This window comes from Amphiura filiformis, chromosome 6 (genome assembly GCF_039555335.1).
Source record: "Amphiura filiformis chromosome 6, Afil_fr2py, whole genome shotgun sequence".
NCBI classification, from domain to species: Eukaryota; Metazoa; Echinodermata; class Ophiuroidea; order Amphilepidida; family Amphiuridae; genus Amphiura; species Amphiura filiformis.
In genome coordinates this window covers 57275915-57303002 of record NC_092633.1, presented here as the reverse complement: position 1 = coordinate 57303002, position 27088 = coordinate 57275915, and the positions used below count along the sequence as shown (strand labels likewise).

The window sequence follows — 27088 nt, the reverse complement described above, 5'->3', positions numbered from 1 at the left end:
AGATTGTCCACCTGGACACAGCTGCAGAATTCGGTAGATTTTTATTGGGTGTACACGTTGTACTCACGAATTATACATTTGTTCACTATCCCAAACCAGCAAGTAATTTCATCTTTGCGATGGTGACTATTGAACAGCTTTATAAAGACTACGGAGTCCTTGCAGATGCAAAGGATAAAGCAGGAGAGGTTTGTAAAGCTGGGAAAATGTAACTTATCATTCATGCATTTGATTTGTCATTTGTGATTTTTTGTAAAAATGTAAGCTTTTTATAATTATTTATTTTCAGTAAGAACTTAAGAAGCTTTTCTAAATCGTGAAATCATGAAATTAAACACATAAGCATACAATACCACTACTGTACTATATGTTGCTCAAGATAGTCTAGCCACGAATTTGCTCACCAATCGCATTCGACATTGTTCATGTGTTGTTCGACGAGGCTAGAAACCATGTCCATGCATTTTTTTGGAATGGATTATGCCCGTGGATTATGCAGACATTTTATACATGATGTAGGTATGAAAGGTGAATTCAAATTTGCCATCAAACTGCATCATATTTTATATCAAATTAAAGCCCTTGAATAAAGAAAGTCAACACTGAAAACCGTTTTGTCATAGAACTTTCCGTAGCAAAGTTGCATCTTGTCAAAGATTGACTTCATCAAAAAGATTCAGACAAAACAGCATTTCAGTTGTTCGAGCATAGTCTCTATCGCAAATCTTTGATTTGCGTTAGAGGCCCGAGCATAGAGGTTATTATGCGGACCGGTGCACAAAGATGCGCCGACATATAAACATTGATAAAATGCTTCATTTTTCACAAACACACTTTCATTAGCGTGTCATATAAGCTTAATTAAGTTCAACCCTACCTTTTGACATCTTTGATACATACGATCCTAAAAAATAAGATGATATATGAAGCCTAATTCAGCGCTGCTTACAGTGCTGCTTATCGTAGCTGTCACATCGTGGAAAATAATCTCAACCTATGAGATAATTGTACACATGTAAATTCTGGTGATTTATGACAGTCACTTAGTAGGTACGAGATTACCTCATTCAGATAACACCTGTTATTTTTGTCGATCGATAACCAGTCCAGGGCATTTCGATCAAGGACACGGTCCAAGGCAAACTCGACCACATGCAAATTCGGTCCCTGTATAAAACCACGTTTTTATGTGTAAGGGGCGCACCATTAGATATCAAGGGGGGAGGCTTGGTAGATTGTTGAAAAAAAAAAAATCCACTGGCAAAAAAAAAATGTTGATGTCAAGGGTGAAAATGTTACAGTTAGTGCAGAAAAATTAACCTCATAGTCATATAGCTTTCAAGTAGCAATTTTTTTCGCCAATTTGCTCATTTTTCATCATTATATAAGGCTAAATAAAAATTTCTGGTAACCTGACCGACCGTGTAAAACCCTTGCGACTCAAGTAATTTTATCCAATTATGTTCAAAATAAAAAATAATTGCTCACGACTGACCGGGTGTCTACAATGCTCCTCACCAGAAACTACATTATTGGCAAAAATATGGACGCACCATTAGAATTCACGGGGGTAGTAAGTTTTAAGCAAAAAAAAAAAGCGAGCAAGAAAAACAACAACCCACCAACACTAAAAAAACCCAAAACTTCCCCCAACTAACTAACTGTGTATAAATGCATGAAATAAAAAAAAGCAAAAAAAAAAAATTCCCCACCAACACTGAAAAAACCCAAAACTTCCCCACATTCTGTGTATAAATGCATGAAATAAAAAAAAAAACTTCCCGATCCCAACTTCCTACCCCCGAGAATCAAATGGTGCGTCCCTTTCGTCACCGTAGACAAAACAATGCGTCAACATGATCATGATGTAAATTGTACCATGACTGTAGTACCAAACCATCGCTTTATGTTAACCGCTCAACTCGCAAAAGCTCACCGCAAATATTGTAAATAAGCGGACTTTCCCAGGAAATATACCATGGCAAGGTGCCGAGATGTCTAGCCACATTCTCAATAGCGTGGGAAACTGGGAATTGATTTTGATCACTTACCAAACATTTTCTAAAGCAAATGGGAAAAGGTAATTGGCTGGCTATTACTTTTAGCCCCGCCCACAACAGTGACCCACTGATTAAAAGTTTTTTTGTTATAAAAAGTGACATTTATAAAGCCATTATAACGATCAGATCATGTACTTGAATGATTGAAGATCTGAAGAAAAGTGGTCAACACACATACATTTTTTTAAATGCATGAGGTTTAAATAAAATTTAACTTTAAAATCTGGGTGACTTTGACGACTGCGCCTCTCTCAGTTCTTTCTCCATCCCTCTCTCACTCTATTTCTGTCTCTCTCTCTCTCTCTCTTTCAAACCCGACCTTCAAAATCCCTCCCTCGATCCAGTTCTCAGACTTTTTTCGAACCCGAACTCGAGTCCCAATTTCCGCCATCGTATACACCCGTGCCGATGGCTGGCTCTGGACCTGTCACGGTACCCAGGCGCAGCCAGCATACTGAGGGGGGGCACGGTCAGTATCGTCCCTATTTTCTGAAGCCTCCATCATGTCTGGCTCTCCTCTCTCTCCATCTCCCGTCAAATTTGGCTGTGTCCCGTAAGTGACTTTACACCACGCCCTATTCAGGGTGATGTAGGTGACTTAAGACGGTGTATCATAGCAGTAAAGACAAACAAGTTAATTGACGGTACATAGCAATAAATACAAACAATGTAATTGGCTGTGCTCCGTAAGTGACTGTACACCACGCCCTATGTGAGTGACTTTCACAGAACTAATTCTGTGGTGACTTTAGACCGCACTCTAGTAACATCATAAATTGACAATTTAACAAAAAAGAATTTTGATTGATCTGTTTTAAAAGAGTACAAAGTAGAGGGAATTTTTTGGCGACGGAGGGGAGGGGCAAGCGATTTTTTTGGTGGGCCGAGTGGGGACAAGTGACTTTTCAGGCCGAGGGGGGGGGGGGGCAAGCGAATTTTGGCGGGTCGTTCCCGGGAGGGGGGGCTCATAATCATTGCACAGCCACAGCAGCATTATCATGCGTCTTCTAATTAACATGGCATCTACACATAAAACCTAAGTGGGTTTATACAGGGGCCGAATTAGTTTGTGGTCGAGTTGGCATGGGCCAGAGCTGACGAGTCCTACTATTCACGTGTTGTACCATTGAATATGCGATCACCAGAAAAGAAGGGAGCGATTTTTATCACAAATTGTGCCGAAATATTCATGTGAGTACACTTAAAATGGTACATACTATCTGGGAATTATGCCACCAACACGTATAGTAACAGAATGGTAAGTGAAGTTAGATAAAAGGGGGTTATTTCAGGGTATGTTTATCATGTTGTATTGTCATTATAATTTATGTGGTCTTACGTAATATGTTTACCCCGAAATTAGATACTGAAAGGACACTAGCCACGAATGCGAGGGCATCCGTGAGCAAATTCGTGGCTAGTGTTTCTCGAGCAACATTTCAGTGGCGATCCTGACTTTTAGACCACCCGCGCTATATAGGGCTGAAATATTACTATTTCATCAAGGTTTAAAATTCTAACAAGCTTAAACTAAAAGTTTCATCTTTAAGGAGTCAAGCTTTAAACTATTAAGCAAAAATATCCAACAAGCTAAAAACGATTTTTTACCCATTTTTTAACAAGCTAAAACCAATTTTTGAAAAGAAGCTTAAAACATCAATTTTTTCATCGTAAAAATCATCTAAAAAATCTTTAAAAATAGAGTGACCTACCTAATATTACTAATCTATGTTTCCGATGATATCCAAGAAGCTAAAATATTGTGAAAGAGGGCAGGGCTTTGAGTAATGTGGGAAATTATGGGGTAAAATACATCACATTTTTCGAGAAATTCCGCCATCTTGAATAAATGCAGAATTGCGTGACGCAGTAAAAACGATGTCAAACATGCAAACGCACTTGAAAATGCATGATACGCTAGGCTCGCTAGCGTAAACTACCGTCAAAACGAGCGTACATCAAGCGCTTGTGCTACGCGAAAACTTCGGAGCTGGCATCACCGGTTTTGTTACCAGCTCTTTTACGTCAAAAATAGCTATAAAATCGTGAATTTTGGAACAAAATAAAGCTTGTTCGATGGAATAAAAGGTATGTTTGTACAGTTGAAAACATGTTTAACCTTGTTGCGAAAGTTTAATATGATAAACTTGCAATTTGTACCCATGATGTAGGTATGCCAGGCAAACCTTGGTTAACACATTTGCTAGTCAGTGAAATTCGCCTAGACCGGGGACCAAACACAATACCTATTATTAGGGATGACCAATGAACCATCAACTTGATTAGAACACTCCCATAGACATGCAGGGGGCTCAACTGTGCACTGCTTGCACATACATTTCTAAATTGATCTCATTCTTTTATTTTTCAATATTTTTCTGTAAAATTTGGGGAAGTTACTGCCAATTATATTTTATAACTATCTTGCAAATTACAGCAACATAACTTATTTTGTTTTTCTGTAAGTGCGAGTCAAAATTGGTCCATCGCCACAGTGCGCTTAATTGCCAGTGGCTGAGTTTAGCACTGCTCAAGAATGGCACAAAATATTCAAATCAGTAAGATCAGGTGAAAAACGTGGCCTACTGAGCTGTAATTTGGCAGAGTTGCCAGTAATACCTCTATCATACCCTCTGTAAAAAGGTTAAAAAATTGAACAAGTAGATCTCGAGTTACAAATTAAATCACCAGCTTCCCTTTGGAATTTTTATATTCCTTTCAAATCATGTTAAGAAGACACCTTTCTGAACATAAATGTGAAGTTTCGTGCTCATTCGATGTATTGTTCACCTGATCTTAAGGGGGTACTACACCCCTGCCCAATTTTGTGCCTATTTTTGCATTTTCTCAAAAATTATAAAGCATTGGTGACAAGTAAGATATTTATATTATAGGGGCAAGGACTACAACTACTGCACTGGAAATTTTATTTCAGCACAGACAACAGTTGTGGAGTTACAGTCAAAAATGAGGAAAACCAGTATTTGATCAATAAATCAATAACTCCTTGCTGTGCGTTGCTGAATTTTCAGTCCAGTAGTTGTAGTCCTTGCCCCTATAATATACATATCTTAATTGTCACCAATGCGCTATAATTTTTGAGAAAAATGCAAAAATAGGCACAAAATTGGCCAGGGGGTGTGGTACCCCCTTAACCCTAAACGTTTTCTTATATTTAGGCCTATAACATCTACAACTTGCTGCTGGCTATACCTTGTTTAGGACTTTCAAAAGAAGTACCTGAATGTGCAACCATAACTGTTTCAAAATAGCCCGCGATAGTCATGCAGGTAACTCCGAGGTCAAGCATTGAATTGGTTTGAACAAAGATACTCATAATGTATTGAGTGCTACTTTGGTTTGAATGAGGAATACTACAGGAATACACATGAGCATGATGAGGATAATCTCTATTGTTGTGAATGAGTCAATGACCTTCAAAACTTAAGATTTTGTTTACATACACCTACTAATTGGTCATATTAAACCCAATAACATTGAAATTCTTGGTTGTGAAAAAAAAGTTCACCTACTTAGTGCAATTTTGATTTTGTGCCATATCGGCTATCTTGGATGATTTTTGGCAAATGTCCTCTAAATGCATGATTTCAATGCCTTGGTTTGAAAAAATAAGTTATGCCAGTGACTAGTTAAGTGCCATTTCATAAGAAACCCCTTTGATACTTTCACAATATGCTTGTTTCATGTTTGCAAATATGTTAAAATAAAGAAATATATAAAGGTAAATATATGCTTATGCCAATTTTGCTCCCAACTGCTATTTTTGGACCTTGTCATTTTATTTCGTTCCAATGACCGGTCAGAATGGGAAACTTTGATAATTCATAATTCGAAAAGTTTTTGACCGATTTTGACCAGTTAACCAACAAAATACTTCTGTTGATTAGTTCTCCTCAGAAAACAATCTTTTGTAGCAATAGGGTCAACATGAAATTTTGATGGTTATCCCTACTATTATGATATTTACATAGGAAATGTCAATTTTTTTCAAGAACAGGTCGGTCAAGGAAACCTACATTAAATATGTTTTCTATTCTTCCCTTGACCCAAATATATGATTTTTTTATGGTGATGAGACACTCACACATGGAATTTTAGAAGGATTTTGATAGCAGTTCCATTAAAAAAGCTGCTAGTGCTATCATCATGAGACTAAGATCTTGAAACACCCCCGTAATGCTGTTTTGGGAAATTTTGCTAGCAGAATCTTTTTGATGAAGGTCGATCTTTGAAAAGATGTAACTTTGCCACGGAAAGTGCTATGACAAAAAGGTTTTCAGTTTTGGCTTTCTTTAATCAAGGGCTTTAATTTGATATATAAAATGATGCAGTTTGATGGCAAATTTAAATTCACCTGGCATACCTATATGATGATAGCAGCTTGTGTGGAACTGCTATCAAAATCCCTCAAAAATTCCATGTGCGATTGTCTCATCACCCAAAAAAATCATATATATTTGGGTAAAGTGAAGTATAGACTGGTGTAGATGTCACATTTTGAACAGTGAGCGATAAGTGACCAATTTGATGCTCAGCACAAGTGTTTATCTTTACTCAGGGTAGGTCAGAGGCACTTGCATTGAAAAAATTGTTGAGCATGCTTGAACGATCCAGTACAAAAGTTGAAAGCATTTCCATGTCAATGCTTGATCGAACCAATAGTACAAATGTGTGTCAGGTCGCTAATAAACATGATAAAGCCCACTTGAGAACACAATCGCCAGTCATTAAGATGCATTTAAACTCAATCGCTTTTGCAGAAAACTGAATCGCACATCGTATGATCAGTGGGGATCAGTGTACTACTAAATCGCCGTCATATCTGCATGCTGAGCATGCACGCGTGCATGATTGGCTGTTTTTCAAAAGCGAAACGTAGGCCTATATTTGACACCCTCTGTCGGTCAACGTTCACTAAAATTACACACATAACTTGTGCAGTAACTGCAGTTAAGTATCATTTTTTTGTACATTACACCCCTACACAATGACTAATTTACATCTATGCCATATTCATGTACCATTACTCAGCCAAACATGGCAGAGTAGGGCCCGGATGTCCTATCTTCACAACGTTAATTTTATCAAAAATACGAAAGGTGAAAGTCAAGGCACTCAGACTTTCTAGGCACTCGGACTTTCCCACGCATGCACGCGTTTGAATGGGAATTCAATTGCGTACCGGTACTTTCCACATGTTTGGAGCACATTTTCATCAATATTTTCAATATTATTTTGTGTTGTCAAAATCAATAAGTTGATGATTTTATTTCAGCACAGACAACAGTTGTGGAGTTACAGTCAAAAATGAGGGAAAACCAATATTTAATCAATAAATCAATAACTACTTGCCTTGAGTTGCTGAATTTTCAGTGCAGTAGTTGTAGTCCTTGCCTCTATAATATACGGTACATATCTTACTTGTCACCAATGCACTATAATTTTTGAGAAAAATGCAAAAATAGGTTCAAAATTGACCAGGGATGTAGTAAATAAATAAATAAATAACACCACAATCCTAATATGATCAAGTTATAGGCCTACTCCAAACTCCTCCATGCATGCTTTACAGTTTTCCTTCATGCAACTACCGCCAGACCATATAATACAGCGCGCCATTGCCAACGCGAGACGTACACTTAGCGCGTGACGCGAGGTAGCGTGTAATCACCGTCTCCACCGCATACGCGATCAACACAGTTTACAATACAACACGGGTATGCAGGCCCGCTAACTGCTGAATAATACAGCTATATATTGTACGGTAATTTATGAACGCTGAACAATACAAAATTATATCATTTGGCTATTAACCAATGAAATGTCGTTGTTCATGTCTACTGAATGATAAGGTTTTGTGCGGCTCTGGTACATAAAGATGCACCGGCATATAAACACTGATAAAATGCTTCATGATTCACAAACATACTTTCATAAGTGTGTCATTATAAGCTTAATTCTATTGAGCCCTACCTTTTGACAAATCTAAAACCAGACTGTACCATGTAGGAAAGGATTTGATGTTTGTTGGGGAGACAGAATAGAACAATCATTAGCCTATCAGTTGTAGAAAAAGTTTCTTGGACTTAGTGACATACTCATCTATATTCAATCAGGGATGGGAGGTAATATGAAAAATAAGGAAAAGTACATTGTAGATAGCAACTAGCATAAAATTTTCCCTTTTTTCCCTTTGTCCATTTTTGTGGGATTCCAGTTGGGGAAGAATCTGGAGATGGATCATGACACACCGCGGTAGGGTGACGGAATAATTTGGATTTTCTGGAAGAATAGACACCCCTGCAAACACCCCATTTCTTAATTAAGTCGGCTCTTAATTATTGTGTAAAAAGAACTAGGTCAGGCAATGCCTTTCAGGGTCAGAAATTCGCAACCAAATGCGAGAATCCTTTTGGATTCTCCCAGTACGGTGGTCTTTTGCAAGAATCCATGGATTCTTGCCATAACTTTGTATGATAAATTGAAATATTTACGAGAATCCATTTAGATTGTTGCAATTTTGTTGACGAGAATCTTTGCGAGAATGGATTCTTGGATTCTCGCCGAATTTCTTACCCTGCCTTTTGTAGCCTTCTCAACTCCGTACGAAGGCTGCAGCAGTGATGCATTGACAAATTTGGGGTCTCCAGATCGGAAAAGCTGTTGGGTAACAGAGTTATAAACTACAACATTTACCACCTGTTTTTGGTATACAGTGATTCCACATATCTAGAAGACTCGAGATTAATATTTCCGAGTTGATTAAAAAAAGTGAAGCATATTCGATATATTGTCAATGAATTTCTTTTTACTTTGGCTTTTGACGATGGCGGGGGGGCTATAGTCGATAAACTTGCAGTGTTTTTTGATTGATATCGGTGATGTTGTTATCAAACTTTTCACCTTTTACTTTTAGCATGTGGAAACCTACAAGTCCATCTTGAGTGCAGTAGAGGCCAGCGGAGGTGAAAAGAGACTTGCAGCTCAGTTCATTCCTCGTTTCTTCAAGTATTTCCCCACATTGGCAGAGCAAGCCATCAATGCACAGCTAGATTTATGTGAAGATGATGATAGTTCGGTAAGTTACAAGTCTTCATATCATAAGTGTACAGTCTCAGATTTTGTGGGGATTGTCAACTGAAATGTTTTTGAACATTAAAATTTTTTGATTTCATGATGAACATGGTACCGTACAATCATAGTTCAAAACACCATTCAAAACCATTCAAAACTAACTTAGTCTGTGAAAGGCTTTGAAGTTGGACTATTTTGTTGCGAGTACTGGGTTGTTACAAGCTCATGTGGATTGCTATGTCAGCACAGACATTGACTGCTATCATACTGACATTTTTATGCCTCCACCGCGAGGCATATTGTTTTAATGGAATACTACTCTTCACTAAGTTGGACAATAAGTAGTCCTGAAACACGTAGCGGCAGATCTTGGTGGTAAGTATATACTCACAGCATGCTAGGAGCCAACTTGACACGGCGAACCTGCATATTTTGTTCGGGGTCCCATTGAATTGTGTGGCCGACACTGGCTAATTGTGAAATGTACACATTATGTTCCCGCTGTAGCACTATGGACACCTATATGATGAAGAATGTGATGCTGGGATGTTTCTCAGCTATGGCCCCTAAAAACTTTGCAATTTTGCTAAACATGCTATTTTTGTGGATGAGCAGTTTACAACAGTTTGGTTTTAACTAAATTACATTATAACACTTACAGGCACAGATCGGCGGTTAATTCATCAATATTACCTTGTGGTGAGGAATTTCAGTATAAATTGACTATGAATAGAGAAACTCAGGATCATGTATTAAAAAAGCAATTTGAATTTTGTATCAAATCAAATTGGAGATTTTATTTGATATTTGCTGCTGCAGTAGTATTATATTTAATTCTGGTTTTGTGAGAGAAGTTTGAGAACACACATACTGTATTCTTATTTGGGAAGCATATTTTTTCTTGTTTACAGATACGGAGACAGGCAATCAAAGAACTACCCAATCTTTGTAAAGAAAACAAAGATCATCTTGTTCGCATTGCCGATGTTCTGACTCAGCTGTTACAGAGTGAAGATGCCCAAGATTTGTCCACTGTTAATGGCGCCCTCATCGCGCTCTTAAAAATTGATGCTAAAGGTAAAGCTTTGTCTTTTACTACCCTTGTACAGACCTGAATCTACTCTCTTTAGCTGATTTCCTCTTTTTTAATCCTGAAATTTATGCATTATTTGTTATTTTCAGCCCAATTTGAGCTTTTTTTAGCTTGATTTTGTGCTTTCCTCGTTTTTAAAGCATTTTCCTCTTTTTTCACAAATGGTCAGTTTCAGGTCTGCTTGGAATGTTTATAGGTTGGTTATCTATTATAGATTACCTTGTATCTCAAAAAGTGGATCAAATTAAGTTATTGCTATGTTTAAAAAGTAATTGACCATTGATATTGAAATGTAAATATTAAAATCATCAACTACATGTGCATTGAATATGTGATTTGAATATGTGATATATGTAACAAAATGAGTTTTAGATATAATGTAAAAATTTGAAATATTTAAAATCATACCAATTATGTACCATTCACTTTTAGCATGACATAATACTGTTATTTCTAGAGACGCACCGATCATGATCGGCAGTTCTGAATCGGGGCCGATATTTGCCTAACTGGTTCTGAATCGGGACCAGTAAAAAAAGTAAACATTACCGATTATTGCTACCGATCACACCAGCAGCTGCACCAGCCTGCTTTTTACGCTTTCAAGCTCACAAATCAACTTACGTTGTACAGATGGATATAATTCCTTACTTCTGGTCCACAAAATTATTTAACAAAAACAAAGGTGAATTCCGGGGTGAATTACATGCACATCACAATGCACATCACAATGCGCAAGCCAGTTCTCATGCTTGTGTTGGTTTGTTGCTGTTTCGGTCGCTGTTTTGCTGACGTGACCTTGGGTCCGGACCTGGGGAAACCCCAACCAACTTTGGCGCTCCTGTCATAGTACTGTGTGTGGTGATCGCTCCAATTTAATTGAGAATGGCTTACAGCGCAAAATATTTGGTTGTTATTTTGTTCCCTTTAGTAGACAGAAAAGGTTTTTCTAAAAGTTAAGACTCAGTACACCGGTCGATCTTACCGTTTCCGATGTTGATTAAGATACTTCTTGCATCGATCCCGAGATGCGGAAAACCAATAGTCATTTTGTCCCACATAAATGAATAAATAACAAAACCCCGATCCCCGGTGGACTCACCCAAAAGGTGACGCACACCATATGATCGCCCTTATCCTCCTTGGTCTCCGACTGACACAGACGTGCCTATCGATTGTTCATAGCACTGTGTATCAATTTCTCGACCAAAGGCGAGATATCGGTTGTAGTTTCACACCTTAGGTAAAACCAAACCGGTATTGTTCGGCTGAGGATAGTTTTGACGGCATTTTCTGGCGAAAAAGTGACAAAAAAGCGATCCAAAACTTAGCTACATATCGTGCCTCCGTTTGTATCACGGGACACACGAGCAATTCAAAATGGCGCTTTCGTTGGCGCCATTCATTTTGTTTCCCACGTAAAACAACCATTGCAGCCTGTAAGTTACAATAGATGTTTGTACATACACATTGTATTTCATGTACGGTAGGTTATTGTTGCTATGTTAGGGTGATTACTCTATCGTTATGTCTTCATTACCGTCCAATAAAGACGAGTTAATCAGATATTCATACGGTGGGGATTGGTAGGGACCCGTCTGACATTTTAGTAATAAAGTTAGCCAGTCCTTACTTTACCACTAACGTTAGCGACCAGCCTCCGTGCTCAGGTTTGCTTACTGGGCTTGAGTCGCGTGTTGGGGGGTAGTGCCCCCTCCCTTTTCTCCTCGCTTCGCCTCGGCCCTGTCGGGCTTGCCCTTCCCTGGTGACGGGCGGGACCCACACCGCTCTGTTTCACCCACAGGGAGTGCTCACGATCTTCTAGATGTCTTTCTTTTGCTTAGGACTCTCCGAGTTCCAGCTTGACGATTGGGATAGGCTCCGTCATCGCCATAAGACGAAGAAGAAATCTACCAAGGGCACTGGTAAGGTCGATCGGTGGATTCTGCTGTGACAGCCCCTATGGGTCATGGCAGGTCTGCTTAAGGGGCTCCGGTCCCGGACAAGCAAGCGGTTCCTTCGAGGACTGCTAAGCGCGTCCAAAGGCTCAGCAGCCAGCGAAAGCACTGACTATACGTCGGAGCAAAGTAGCAGGCAGCAGAGCGGTAACCACCAGCGAAAACCCTAGCGGGTTTTGCAGCAGGAGGATACCAGTCGATCACGGTAGATTCTGCTGTGACAGCCCCTATGGGTCATGGCAGGTCTGCTTAAGGGGCTCCGGTCCCCGGACAAGCAGCCGGTTCCTTCGGGGACTGCCAGCGCGTCCAAAGGCTCAGCAGCCAGCGAAAGCACTGACTATACGTCGGAGCAAAGTAGCAGGCAGCAGAGCGGTAACCACCAGCGAAAACCCTAGCGGGTTTTGTAGCAGGAGGATACCAGTCCTCTAGCGAAAATCCTCACGGGTTTTTAGCAGGAGGACACCCGTCTGTTGCAGGCATATCTACGGGCTCAAACAGCCACAGTAGTAGCCAGCGACGGGCAGCATGCAAGGGTACCCGGGCTTGCCTGGGTTGAACCCTAGCAAGCATGGGTTCAGCAGAGACGATAACGCGGCTAACGCTGTGGGTGTAGTCTTAGCAGAACCAACTGGGGTTGTCACACGGCAGCGTTCCATGGCGGGACCGCCGAGTGATACCCTGGGCCCTAGAATAGCTGCTGGCTGTCCACAGGGACTGGCTGGCGATTATTCAGGGGTTGGGCTCGCAGTCTCTCACGGGACAGCGACCCAGGTGCATTCGGTGGCAACTACAAAGACGAGCTACGGCTTGACTTCAGTGGTAGCCGCTATGCACCCGCCCATAGCTGCCGTGAGTGGTCCGCCACACACAGCGACCTTAGGCGAAGCTCTAGAGGTACAGTAAGTAGCTTGAACAGCCTAGCTGATCAACAACCCACTTATGTCCTCGAGAGCCAGCGGAGCGTGGGTGATCCATTACCGTCAATGGGTCAATTACCCTCTCTTGATCGATCACTGTCAAATCAACAGGGCATAGCTCCATTGATTGGCGCTGCCTATTCAGGTGGCGAGGTGATTGATCGGGGTATGCACGCTCAGCTACCCGTGGTACTAGGCAAGCTCCCTCTAGCCAAGGGACAGCCGGTATAGCGGGGTACCCATACACACGGCTTGATCCCCTTGCGGGGAACGCAGTGAGGCATGGGTACAGTGGTACACAGCCGGGAGCCCTCACGGGCACCTACGCTGGAACCACGCATACAGCGGTACACAACCGGGAACCCTCACGGGTACCCATGCTAGTACCGCGCCCGGTACCACGCCAGCACACAGCTTGATCCCCAAACAGGGAACGCAGGTGTGGCGAGGGTACAGCGGTCCACAGTTGGGAACCCTCACGGGTACCCACGCTGATACCGCACCGGTACCGCAGCACCATTTAGTCGCCACAGTCTCTGTGGCAACAAGGGGGGCGGTGCTGGTACTGCAGTACCATGGGGTTACCCTGGTGGCGGATCCTTTCAGGGTCAGCTGCCGGCTGGGTATGCCCGTGGTACCCGCCGCAGGGTGTTTCTTCCACGGCCTAGCACCGTGGCAAGTGTCGCCTAGCGATGGCCACGCAGTACCAACATCAGCTGTTGACCAGGCCAGCCGGCATGGGGCTAACCCAGATCTTGATCAGGGTAGGCCCGTGCTGCTAAGCGCTAGGACGACGGCTGCGAGAGCATCGCGGACCCAGTGGTGCCATGGCGGATACCTCAGGGTCTTGCGGAGTACTCCCTCTTCTGCTGGCAGGTAGTCGGCGAGCCACACAGTGGTTATGCCTTCTTACCCGCTTTCAGATGCCCGTCCTCAGTTACCGTCATCATCGGAGCATGATCACGGATACTGTGGCGAGGGAAAGGAGTCGGAAGCTGAGTCCGGTAGTGACATCACTACAATCTCCTTCCCCCCGCTGCCCCGCGAGGGGAGCAACAGCACTGATCTTCCTCCGGACACCCCCTAAGGGGGAGTCCATGGAGGAGGACCAGGGATCCTTTCAGTAGGATGCTCAGCTGCTGCTTCCTCACAGGGGACGCCTGCACTCTCATTCCCGGCAAACCTCACGGGTAGATATCGTGGGGCTGTCGAGCTCAGTAGAGCTATGGCGCCTTGCGTGCTTGCACGCTTCCTCTGCGTGTAACGGGAGGACCACGGGACCTACCTGAGGGGATCCGAGAGGGACCCAGATGTCGTCAAGCGTATCACGCTCAGACAACATCTCAGCTCTTCCGCGAGGTGAGCCTATTAGCGGTGCTAACAGCTAGCCTCAACGAGAGCTCCATGGGCCTAGCCCATAGGGTGTCCACTCAGCGCCGGGGGGGAGGGGCCTGCCACTCCAATCGCTCAACGCGATGGAAAGGCAGGGGCCTTTTTCTCTTTGGATGCTTCTGCGCTACGGTGGAGGACCGTGCAAAGAAGCTACCAACGGGAGCACTCTGAAGAGGTCGGAAACTGCCCTTACCATGGGTAGGAGCTCCGACTTCAGCAGGCCGTGCACCACCAACAGTACCCGAGCCCACTACCTCTGCAGCACCCATTTCTGGGAGGCGCAAGGGTAGCACAGGAACAGCTGGCAAGCCCGAAGAAGAGCAAGCGCTCTTCCAAGGGAAGCTAGGCAGAGCATTCCTGGGGGCTCAGCGGTTTTTCCACAGGGGATCTCCCAGTGGATTCGACCGCTTATGGCTTTCACCCAGAGGTGGGAAACCATCTCTTTGAGCGCCTGGGTATGGTCAGTGGTGAGTGGGGGTTACAGACTGGCAACCCAGTCTCCCACATTCGTCTGCACATTTCAGAGGTCCACAGTAGTGCCGTCCAGACGGCCCCCAGCGTCGGGCACTACTGACAGGGATCACACAGCTTCTCACGAAGCGGGCGATTGTCCCGGTCTACCCCCGTTCTACGGGTGATCTTGGAGCCATTGGCTCCAAGGAAGACAAGACGGGAGCCCCATCCGGAACCGCAGGCTGTTGAACACGTTCTTCAGGCCCAAGAGGTTCAGAATGGGGACTCTCGCCTCGGTGCTAGCCTGCCCCATCAGGGGCATGGGAACAGCATCGCTAGATCTCTCGGACGCCTATCTGCATATGCCAATCGCCTCTCAAGATCGGAGGCATCTGCGCTTCTAGGTACAGGATCAAAATTACCAGTTTTGATACCGCCATCCGCCTGTCCATCTCTCCCAGGGTGTTTAACACTCTTGGTCAGAGCGGTGGCAGCGCGTGCCTGAAGCACAGGGGTGTCAACATCAGTTGCTACCTGGACGTTTGGCTCATATCTGGACGCACTCCACTGAAGACTACGGGTCTCATGGGGTTGATAGTCCGTGAGGGTGCGGGACCCTGGATTTTTGATCAGCTCAAAAAGTCCAGCGTGGTCCCGGCGACCACCACTATTTGTAGGGGCCCAGATCACCCTCACGGAGGGTTCGCGGTGCTCTCACCCGAGCGGGTGATTTAACATGGTGCGGTGTGCCTGACTCTTGGCGAGTCTCGGGCAAAACCCGCTGTGGCATGGATGAAGGTGGTAGGCCTAATGGCCAGTATGGTAGACCTCGTACTGTACTGCCGTTTCTACGTTAGGCTTACCCAACTACACCTTCTAGCCTGCTTGCAGGCCCAGTCGTCACCCAATATCCCTCGCGGTTCCGTTGTCGGAGATCGCGCGAGAGGAACTCTGGTGGTGGACCCATCAGCCCAATTTGACCCAGGGTGTCAGGTTTCCTGCACCCCGGTATGTCACGTGGTGACGACCATAGCGCCAAAACGGGGCTGGGGGTCCACATCCACGGAGACTCCGTCTCGGGCCTATGGGGGCCATAGAGACAGAGTTTCACATCAACCTCCCTCGCTTACGAGGAGGTGATCGTGGAATCACATACCGTTGTCCTGACGGATAACACAACCGTGGTAGCCTACCCCAACAGACAAGGGGACTCCGGGCCACCACGATTGAGCCTGCATGCACGACACCTGATAGGGCGGTGCAAGTTCAGGCAGATTACGATGAGAGCGATACACATCGCGGGCGTCACCAGCATCCTCGCGCACAATCTGTCACGAGGAAGGGTGTCGGGACCAGCAGAATGGTCCCTTGCTCCGCAGGTCGCTCAGACGATCTTCAAGGGGATGTACCACCCTCGAAAGATCTGTTCGCATCTCATCGCAATCATCCACTGCCGGTGTACTGCTCAAGGGTCGCGGACCCCAAGCATTCACCGTGGGCGCTCTGTCCATAGACTGGGGAGGATGACAGCTTATGCAGTCCTCCGATCTCACTACTCATGAGGGTGGTGGCCAAGATCGGGTGGGAAGACTGCATTGTCATTCTGCTAGCGGCAAGGCCGCTGGCACTCCCGAGGTACCAGATCTACTCCGGATGCCCGGAGCGGAGGTACCCAGTCTATCACTAGAGCACCTGCAGTTAGCTGCATGGCCCTTACCAGGGAACACGCAGCGGAGGGATACTTTTCATCAGAAGCTGTTTTTCTCATCGCCGGGCTAGACGGAAGTCTACCCTCCGTGCGTATAGCCAGAGTCTGGCTCCATACTACGCTTGGTGCAATGAGACAAATAGCTCTCCCGCTAGAGCCTCTGTGCTGCTAGTTCCGGAGTTTCTGACAGAAAAGTTCCAAGCAAGACTTCAGCGGGCCACTGGGGCCAGCTATAAGTCAGCTGTCCTCTCCATTCACCGAGGTTTCGAGACGGGTCGACTATCATAGCCGATGGTTACCCTCTTAGTCTACGCCTCGACGGTATGTTCAACGAGTGTCTACCAAAAAGGAAAGTGATCCTCCTAAGGGATCCCAACACAGTCTTAGATTACTTTAAGGGTCACCCTTTTGACCTTCCGTCAAAAGCGGCGCTTAAATACGTAACTCTCAAGATGGCTTTCCGGTTTGGCGTTGGCTTCGGACGGCGGTGCTGAGTTGCACACGGTCTCGAGGTTAGCTTCCGTGTTCACAAACACTGGAGCGACACTGTTTCGGCGCTCTGTTCTCGTGACTACGAACGGGCGCGGTGCATACCGACATTCGTCCCTCTCCAATCCCCAGGGTTGGGCAAGGTTCGGCTGAAGCCAAAGATAGGCTGGGGTGTCTGATAAGGCGCTGCAGCACTATTTCTTCCGAACACAAGCCTTGCGAGGGACTCACGACCGCATTCATCACCCTTACAGAGCCTTTCGGTGCAGCCGCTGTCGCAATGGCTGGTCCAGGCGGTGGGGGGGGGCGGGGGAGCGCGAAGGTTTCGCGTCCCACGACCCACTCGACACTGAGCTATCTCATCATCTTGGGTATACCGTTCGGTTGTCCCTTGAGGAGATCTAGCAGGCGGTGTCCCGAAGCCACCTTCGCCCTTCTCTACGATACTTCCGCTTACGTTAGTAATCAGAGACGGGCGGGAGGTTTACCGGGACATTGTTCGGCGATCATAATACGGTGGTGTACGGGTACCAGGTTTTCAGACTATACAGAATACTCAGCATGGTAAGAACCAGTGTCGCTATTCTTAACCACCAAACTTATTAAGTAAGGAGGTTTATGTCTGTGATCGCGTGGTCTTTTTTGTTCCCGTCCGTTGGGGAAAATATTTTCTGACCTCGCGAAAACCATCGTTACCCGCTCCCGATCCCTGATCAGATGCTGACCAATCTTGTACCTCCATCCGTCGGTTACTTGCTAGATCGATCTTTCAGATGTTGATGCAAGAAGTATCTTAATCAACATCGGAAGCGGTAAGATCGACCGGTGTACTGAGTCTAGTCCCAAACAGAAATGTTTGGTAGACTCATAACCGTGCGATCTTACCTTTCCGATGTTGATTATCCCGACCCCGCCACCCCCTACAAGTTTGGTCCGAGTAGGGGATCCCAAGTCGGATAAGGGATTTATCATATGGTGTGACGTCACCTTTTGGGTGAGTCCACCGGGGATCGGGGTTTTTGTTATTTATTCCTTTATGTGGGACACAATGACTTTTGGTTTTTTCCTTTTCTCGGGATCGCTGCAAGAAGTATCTTAATCAACATCGGAAAGGTAAGATCGCACCGGTTATGAGTCTACCAAACATTTCTGTTTGGGACTAAACTTCTTTATGTGTCATGTTATTTGCACATTGATGAATATTAATGACCTTATTTGCATATACTTTTTATTTACAAACCTTAATTATTTACAAACCTTTGTTGTGGGATAACCTTCATCATGAACCGTATAATTCTAGTTTTCAATGGATTAGCTGTTAGAAAAATTTGCTTCACATAGAAAGATGTCATGTGTACTAAGATAAAATATTCTATTATTTTGTAGGTACCCTGGGTGGATTGTTTGAGCAAATTCTGAAAGGAGAAGACACAGTGAGGGAAAGAGCCATCAAGTTTCTGAGTACCAAATTGAAAAACTTGTCTGCAGAATTGATAACAAAAGATGTGGAGGAATTAATGATTGATAAGTCAAAGGAGGTAGGGTTTAGAGTAATAATTTGGTAGGAAATTTTGAGAGCACATAACTGGACAGGACTTGTGGATGGTTTTCAGTTTTACAAAAAATATTGAAATATTGAGATTTTGTGATTGACCCATCTGTGTCTCTATCGCCTGATATAATACAGGAGATAGCGTAAGTGGAGCAACAAAGTGGCATGCCGAGTTGTTCCATTAAAATAATGCTATCTCCCGTGTTATATCAGGTAATAGAGACATGGCTGGGTCTCAAAACAGTACTATTCTCATTCTTAAACAGATCTCCCAAAAAATCATGTTTGCATGTAATTTACATCTACTCTTTATGGCAATTTTTAAATTTCAAACGGTCACTCTCACATGCACACACGAATGCACTATGCCCATACCGGTACCATGTTATGTGCATTACTAACAATGCAAACATTACGCACCTAGCTGTACTGTATTATCTCATAACATGGGCAAGAACTAATGAAATAACAGAAAAAGATAACTGTTCAAGAATGTGGTCTCAAATTATGTTAAAGGTTTGCAACTTGTCAGTTATATAAGTGGTTATTTTCATAAATTTCGTAATGCATTGTACGTATAAGGGGCAGTGTTGAGCACAGAGCAAATTGCTAAATATTCCTTTGGCCCAAAATTGCAAAAATATTTGTATACAATTATATAAGCTAATACTACAGTGTTTGAATCTGTAAAGCAATTCTTAAATGAATGGTCACTAAAATGCTGAATATTTGCAACTAGGAAAAAACTGGACATAAAAGCCTGTTATAGTTACTGACCTTTAACCTTGTTCTTGATCTGTCTGCTGTACAGGTGCTTCAGGATGTAAATGGTGAGGAGTTTATTACATTCATGACAATCTTATCCAAGCTGGAAAGTATGCAGACCCTGACGGGCAGACAACAAATGGTAGAACTAGTTGCTGAACAAGCCGATTTCAAGGCTGATTTTGAGGTAACCCTATTCTGCCTAACCTTTGTTTAAAGCTCTGTAATTCCATGAACCATAAAAAAAAAATGTAGATATTTATATAGCGCTTTATGCCGTAAACAGCCTCAAAGCGCTTTACATTTATTCCGCCGTCATTAGAATATGTTGGGACCACGTTTGCAGCCTACAAGTGGCGCAGGATCCATTAGTACAACGACTGTGACTACCCCTAACAGCTTCCCATTGCACCTGGGTGGGGTGAGGCAAGTGAGGCAAAGCGCCTTGCCCAAGGGGCGCAACACGGAGGTGGGACAGGGAATCGAACCCACGCACGTCGAGCAAGCTCTCAGATTATGAGTCCAAGGCCGTAACCACTGAGCCACCGTGCCCTCCGTACCATCCCTTACCAATACCCCAAGTAGTTGTATCATTATCAAATATTATTTTATGTCAGGGTTATGATTAGATAGGAGAATGGAAGAACAAGCGATAGAACAGACTGATTGGGTCTGTATGGAAAGTGGCTATCAGGAGAGGAGATAAAGTATGCATAGGCATTTCATATTACTTTAATAATAATAATAATGAATAATAATTTTGATATCGATATTCAGTATATCTTTACATTTTACTACATTTTTTACTACATTTTTTTTAGAAAGATGTTTACAATATGTTCAAATTACCGTATTTTCTTGTTTGCTTTGTTTCTAGCATTCTGATGGTGACTGTGTGGACAGACTTCTTCAGTGTGTACAACAGGCATTACCATTTTTCTCTGTAAGTTGATAATATTTACCAATTTGTCAGCAGTAACACCAGATTTATTTACTGTTATATTGGTTCACCTCAAGTTTGGTAATGGCATAGGTGCGTATTTCGTAGGTCAGAGTATCTAATTGCGCACACAAAGTTAATTGCGCAGGCTGTACAAGCATGCGTACAACAGCTGTTTGTCAGCACGCTTGCAGCACAGACGTGAAAAACATTGAAATCACTACTGAACTTGAGTTGAACAAAGAATACCAATCAAGAAGAAAAAGGCGTACAAGAGCTGTTTGTCAGCACGCTTGCAGCACAGACGTGAAAAACATTGAAATCACTACTGAACTTGAGTTGAACAAAGAATACCAATCAAGAAGAAAAAGGCTGGCTAGAAGTTATGATCAAATTCTTTAAATATCATCCTTTTGATGTATATGTTTATGGTCTTATTTCAGCGCAATGTTCCTTCAACCAAATTTGTCCTGTACATATGCGACCATGTGTTACCAGTTTTAGATAAGGTGGTATCCCCTGGAGAGGAGACAGAGGCTTCGTCAGCAGGTGATGGGAAGGCACCTGCTAAGGTTGATATCAAGTTAGACATTGTCAAGTTATTAGCAGAAATGTCACAATTTACAGGCGATTTTACCGCAGATAATGAGACGGCGTTATCAAACTTATACACAACATTATTGGTAAGTTTATTGGTAAATCTTTGTTGGCAGTCCCTGCTAATGCCTTATGGTGCCCGATTGGTGAGGAATTGTTTTCATAAGTTGCAATTTTTAGGACTTTACATTGATATTTGTTCACTAATACAGATTTTTGATCAAACTAATAGTGATTTTGGATTTGGCATCCCTGTTTAAGTCTTGTATTATAAACTTATAAAAAGTGTACATTTCTATACAATGTATTTTAAATATTACTGACAAAATAGACACATCAAAGAATAGTTGAATTCTTCAGCAATTATTTAGAACTTGCAGTTAGGTAAGTGCTAATGTAGTTTGTTTAACCAGACATGCCAAATTTGTTGGATACTACAGCTATGTTCATAAAATTTTGAAATTGAATAAATTCATCTAAAATTGCTTTTTAAAATTGACTTTATTTGCAACCTACACCCCCTGTGTAGGAGATGTCTTCCATAGGGGGTGTATGGATTTCAACTATAATAGCCCATTGCCAACCCCATCTGCTTCTTGTACATTTCAGGCGTACATGCCGTTACCACCAGCGGAGAGTGAAAACGCAGATGAGGAGAAGTCTAATGGTTCTCCCAAGTTGCAGTTCTCCCATGTAGAATGTCTTATGTTTGCATTCCATCAAGTTGCCAAGAGGAAACCAGGGTTTTTAACAGATGAGGAGAATGCAGAGAAATTGAAAGACTTCAGATTAAGGTAGGTTAAATTGCTCATATTGTGTAGTAACTCGGTGGTGGGGGAGGGGGCACTTTGATATGAAATTGATAGCATTTGTAAGACTTGAAACTTCCTAAGTAAGGAGCTATCGGTGAGAGGATAATGTAAAAAATATGGGCTTCCACAGAAGCCTTCAAGCCTAAAAGTATTGTTTGACTACTAAATTCCTACTTAAGTTAAAATGGTTTTGATTTTGGAAAAAAAAGAAAGTAATAATAGCAGTAATGGAAATAATAATAATGGAAATTCATCAAGTTGAAAAACAAATGACCTTAGGGTGACAGATCCTTGGGAGAAATAAATGGCCTTTTGTGATGGTGCATGTGTTTATCAAAATTTAAAAAATATTGGGCCTTTGGATGACAGCAATGTTGAAAGGGAGCCCTTAACAGCCCAACATACATATCACATCCAAAATTGGAAAATAGCTCCTGTCATTGAGAGTTGCATATTCATCCATTTCCCCAAATCAAGCTACTTGAAAATATTTATTGCAGATTGCAGTACTTTGCCAGAGGAACACAACTTTATATGAAGCAATTACGACTAGCTCTACAAGGAAAGAGTGGTGCAGATTTAAAGAGTGATGAAAACAAACTGAAATTAGTGGCTCTCAGAGTAACTACCAATATTAATGTGCTTATTAAGGTAGGCAAATTAAAAATAAATCAGGCATGTAAGTTTTAATCATACATCTGGAATTCCAGACATTTTTTGGTCCAAATTTCTGCACTTTTAATTTATTTTCAGTCAGTTTTGAGGCTTTTTAGCCAAATTCACACACTTTTTCCAGATTTTCAGGTTTTTTTTCTACAGGCCTACATGCATCCCTGAACTATGCATGAACTTGACATAGAAAGTGTTTATATGTGCAAGAGAAACTCGGACCAACTCGACTGACATATGACCTGCTCCCACTAAACAAGCGTAAAGTAGCAAATTGGAGTTTTGAGTCGCTCCAACTGTTGAGTTGATGCTCTTTGTTTTTATTGGCAGTGTTATGTCCTTTGTGATTGGGGACAGAATTGAGTATATGTCATATTATGTTTCCATTCACAAAGAAGATACCACTACAGGTGTCTTCAACTTAAAGAATAGTAACTCAACAATGGGAACATCTCGAAACTCCCAACTTGCGACTTTACGCTCATTTCATAGGAGCAGGTTAAATTATATTATAAATTGAGAACCTGTGGGGATCAAACCAGTGCACTGGAGATTCCTAGTCTAGAACTCATCTAACTACTGGTGAATCAGCAGCATTTGCAGACTGCCACTCTTTTGGACCTAAATCCTTGCATTCATTATTTGTGTATAGAATTCATTGCATTGTAAGGCATCATAACCAAATTGAATGTTTTGACTGTTTTCCTTCCAGGATTTGTTTCACAATCCACCTTCATATAAAAGTACTGTTATGTTATCATGGAAACCTGCACAAAGATCAAGCTCAGAGTCAGGCACACAACCGCAACAAACGTAAGTCATGTGCAGATGTAAATGCACTCATTTGTAGAATGTGTCTTAGAAATATTGAAACATGGGGTGACTCACTTAATAGCTTTGGATTATTTCAGGAAACCAATCAGGTAGTCTGTTAAGAGGGATTATGCATCCTTGTTCATTTGAAGGAGGATAGCCCAATCAACAAACTTATCCTATATCATCAAAGTAGAGATTTCTCCATCTAAGTGGAGGTTTTGGTACAATGTATCAACCCATATTTTTCTTATTGACCCTGTGCAAAAATGTTAGGGCTGAAAGATGTTTGTTTGGGTTTTGCAGGCCAAAATGTGTTATAAAGTGAGTTATGGCACACAGTATTATTCACACAGTATTATACATGTAGATGGGCCTACAAATGCATATTTTTTGGCTCTCATATCCATGCCTCAGGTAAGTTATGTAATCGTGAAGCTCCTTGCAGGGAAATTTAAGCATTTTGAGGAAAATTTTGCAAGTTGAAATACTTGAACTTAAAATAGTGGTAAATTTGACATCCTAGCACTTTCTCAAATTGGACTGACCACACACACTAAACTAAACACTAAACTACCGTATTCATTCCAATAAGCGCCCATGCCCCAATAAGTGCCCACCCAGGGTATTTTCAATTTGCTAAAGGGTACCATGAATGTTGAAGTGACAGATAGACGTCGATACAGTGAAATAGCTGGAGGACTACAAATCCTGTGTAAACTTGCAATACATTTTCTGCATCAGAAAAGCTACTAGAACGTCTCAGGACCCTTTTATAACCTACGTCAATTTGTCTCTAATAAACACCTCTTATGAAAAAATTAGGTAAACCAGGTAAAAAATAAGCGCCCACGCAAAATGACTTTGTTAAGTGCCCTGGGCGCTTATTGGAATGAATACGGTACTCAATATTTCCAGCTTTGGATTTGTTTACAAGAACTTATGCAAATTGAATTATTTTTGCTTTTTGTTTTCAGGCAGAAACGTAGCAACATAACACCAATTACATTCTCTGATGGCTCGCCTCCTAGTAAGAAACCACAGCAAGGGAACAAAGGTGGCAACAAAAACAGGGGACAAAGAACCATGTACACACCACCCGGTGGAAAATATAGTAATAAAGCAGGCGCTGCCCCCACATTTGGTGATGCTGACTACGGTTCAGGGTTTGGAGGTAAGATAACCTCATAACCTCTCTCTCTTTCTCTATTCCTCTTTCTCTCTCCCTCACTCCCTCCCCTCTTTCTTCCTCTCTCTGTTATGAACATCTGTTTTGAACCCAACTAAATAGCAGAGTTACTTGGAAAGTTTTGTTTTAAATTGATTATTCTGTCATCAAGATGAAGGGCATTAAAAATTTATAGAATTTACTCACGTTTTTGATTTGTTGCTCAACAGGTCGTGGAGGACAAAACCAATACAGAAGACGCGGTAGAGGCAGGGGTAGAGGTGGATGGCGTTATTAAGCTGCTTTCTTTTTTATGTCTGTTTAGTTGTACATATTTGGTTTTATACTTAATCGTTATCAGTCGTAATCACACACAAAGTTACTGGTTTAACTTTGCACTCGGGTAAGTTACATAGACTATGTTCCTGGGTAAGTTACATAGACTATGTTCCTGGGTAAGTTACATAGACTATGTTCCTGGGTAAGTTACATAGACTATGTTCCTGGGTAAGTTACATAGACTATGTTCCTGGGTAAGTTACATAGACTATGTTCCTGGTTAAGTTACATAAACTATCTTCCTGGGTAAGTTACATAGACTATGTGTCTTTAAGCAACATGATACACTATTTTTCAGTAGATGCTTGTGGGCGGTGCATTTTGAAAAATGGCAATTGCAGTTTGCGATAATGGTGGTTTGACATAAAGCATGCCTGTGTTGGTAGGTAGAACGGTAGTAAATTATCATAAGATGCATAGAAAAGTCTTTGTTTTAGAATTGTCCATTTCGGTTTTTTTATTGTTGAGAAATTCAATGTACCCAATATCTCAACTTAACTTGGGTTTTTGAGCCTATTAGAGACATGTTCTAACAAATGAGTGGAAAGTCACCAGGGTAGAAAATGAGGTTTGACTTATTGAATATGCCAGAAAACATTAGAAAATAAAAGAATTTGTCTTTGAAATATTGACTTTTGTATATCAAATTAGGGTCGACTCGGGCAAGTTGTATGTGACACGATCTGATCCATGGAGGCCAAAGGCGGCAAATTTGAAATTGAGATAAAAGCAAAAATATATAATAAAAACCAATACAATACATATTGAAAATAGACATCACAAAACTTCATAACTTTAGAACTAACTAGAGATAAAAGAAAAAGTTCACTATTTTACTAATTTGAAGGGGAAAAAAAGCCAAAAAAATGCATTTTCAGCATGTTTTCTGACAATGGAGTCATAAAAATCAGACTTGGATGAAATCTAAGCATTTAAAATCTTGAGTATGTGCCGAAATTTTACTCTAATTTTCACTATTTTTGTATTACTGTAATTTAATGATTGCTTATAAGAATGAAATATGTGTTTTCCAAAAATTAGAATGCATAAATTGAAATTAAACTTCGTACAAGTCTTTAGGCTTGATTGTCACAGCATGTGAAAAACGCCCTAAAAATGCATGGTTTTGGCCCTTCATTGATACATGTGGCCAAATAGTGAAATTTAACTTTTATCTCTGCATCTCTGAATGTAATGGACAATTTCCCATGGGGTGAACAGGGACTTTCTGCAATTGCACCAGGGACTGCCATTTGAAAATGAGAAAAGAGCTGTAGAATGTTCTTCTGGTCTTTTCAAGAAGAGCTTTAGAAGAGCTGTTTGCACCTGTGGCCATTAAAGCATAAAGAATTTAACGAGTCATCTAGAGGAGCTATAAATCGCTCTTGCAAATGCAACTTAAGAAGAGCTGTAGAGGAGTGATTGCTCTAGCTCCTCTCAAACGGCAGTCCCTGTTGCATAAACTCCCAAGTGTTATCATGTTTTTAGAGTTGACTAAATCTTGTGTCAAATTCAAAGTAGCATTGTGCTAGTAGAATATTTTAAGCGGGAGAATTATGTACATAATAGAAAGTAACACCTTAGCAAACAGAAATTGGTTTGTAACTATTTACTACTTGTCTGAGACAGACCACTGTATTCACAATTTGAAACTTATTGTAAATCACTGTATGTAAGTGACATGACATTTGTTATGCCTCCAAGGTCTATGAAAGTTGATTGTAAGTTTCTGGTCATATATATTTTTTGGCAAGTGATGAGGCAACTCTTTCATTATTCATCATTTTTGTTAAAGCCATAATGTACAATCTTATAATATATGAAAGTGGTTAATTCTTTTCAAACCTGTTTTTGTGGCAATTTTGTAATGTTTATGCATGTTCCTACTTGCACCGAAATGGAATCCACCAAATTGATTGTGTTTGACATAATTCCCCCAGGGAACTCATGTTAAACAGAAAAATGGCCAAGTGGGATTTCTTTCATTTTACCTTGTTATTTCGGCTTAAAATGGACAGAAACCCTTTGTGGCAGTTATTACTAATATTGTTTCAATATTTTGGGTAAAGAATAACAAAATTGAAATGTTACTGCAATTATACATTATGGCTAAACATTAATTATTAACACAATTATCTGGGTTTTTAATAGTAACCAACAAAACATACGGCAAGGAAATGACAGGTCAATATTTACCTTTGCGCTGTTTGCAGGAAGTATATTTGCTTACACAAGAGACTATCAAAAGACTGAAATATTATAAATTTT

The 27088-nt window shown here is 41.8% G+C and overlaps 1 protein-coding gene across 1 annotated transcript; it reads left to right on the top strand.

The window, feature by feature from the left end:
* LOC140155702 (apoptosis inhibitor 5-like) lies at positions 1-27088 on the top strand. Its single transcript, XM_072178634.1, has 12 exons — positions 1-188; positions 8998-9159; positions 10067-10232; positions 18552-18703; positions 19529-19669; positions 20360-20425; positions 20866-21105; positions 21629-21813; positions 22332-22482; positions 23213-23313; positions 24291-24487; positions 24712-27088. The coding sequence occupies exons 1-12, from the start codon at positions 120-122 to the stop codon at positions 24777-24779; spliced, it is 1698 nt and encodes a 565-aa protein (XP_072034735.1). The 5' UTR covers positions 1-119; the 3' UTR covers positions 24780-27088.

Bases quoted from the DNA above. Each gene is read 5' to 3' on its own strand.
- LOC140155702 (XM_072178634.1), top strand. From the start codon at position 120: ATGGTGACTATTGAACAGCTTTATAAAGACTACGGAGTCCTTGCAGAT. The intron at 10,233-18,551 runs GTAAAGCTTTGT...ATTATTTTGTAG, and splicing joins CTTAAAAATTGATGCTAAAG to GTACCCTGGGTGGATTGTTT. The intron at 18,704-19,528 runs GTAGGGTTTAGA...TCTGCTGTACAG, and splicing joins TGATTGATAAGTCAAAGGAG to GTGCTTCAGGATGTAAATGG.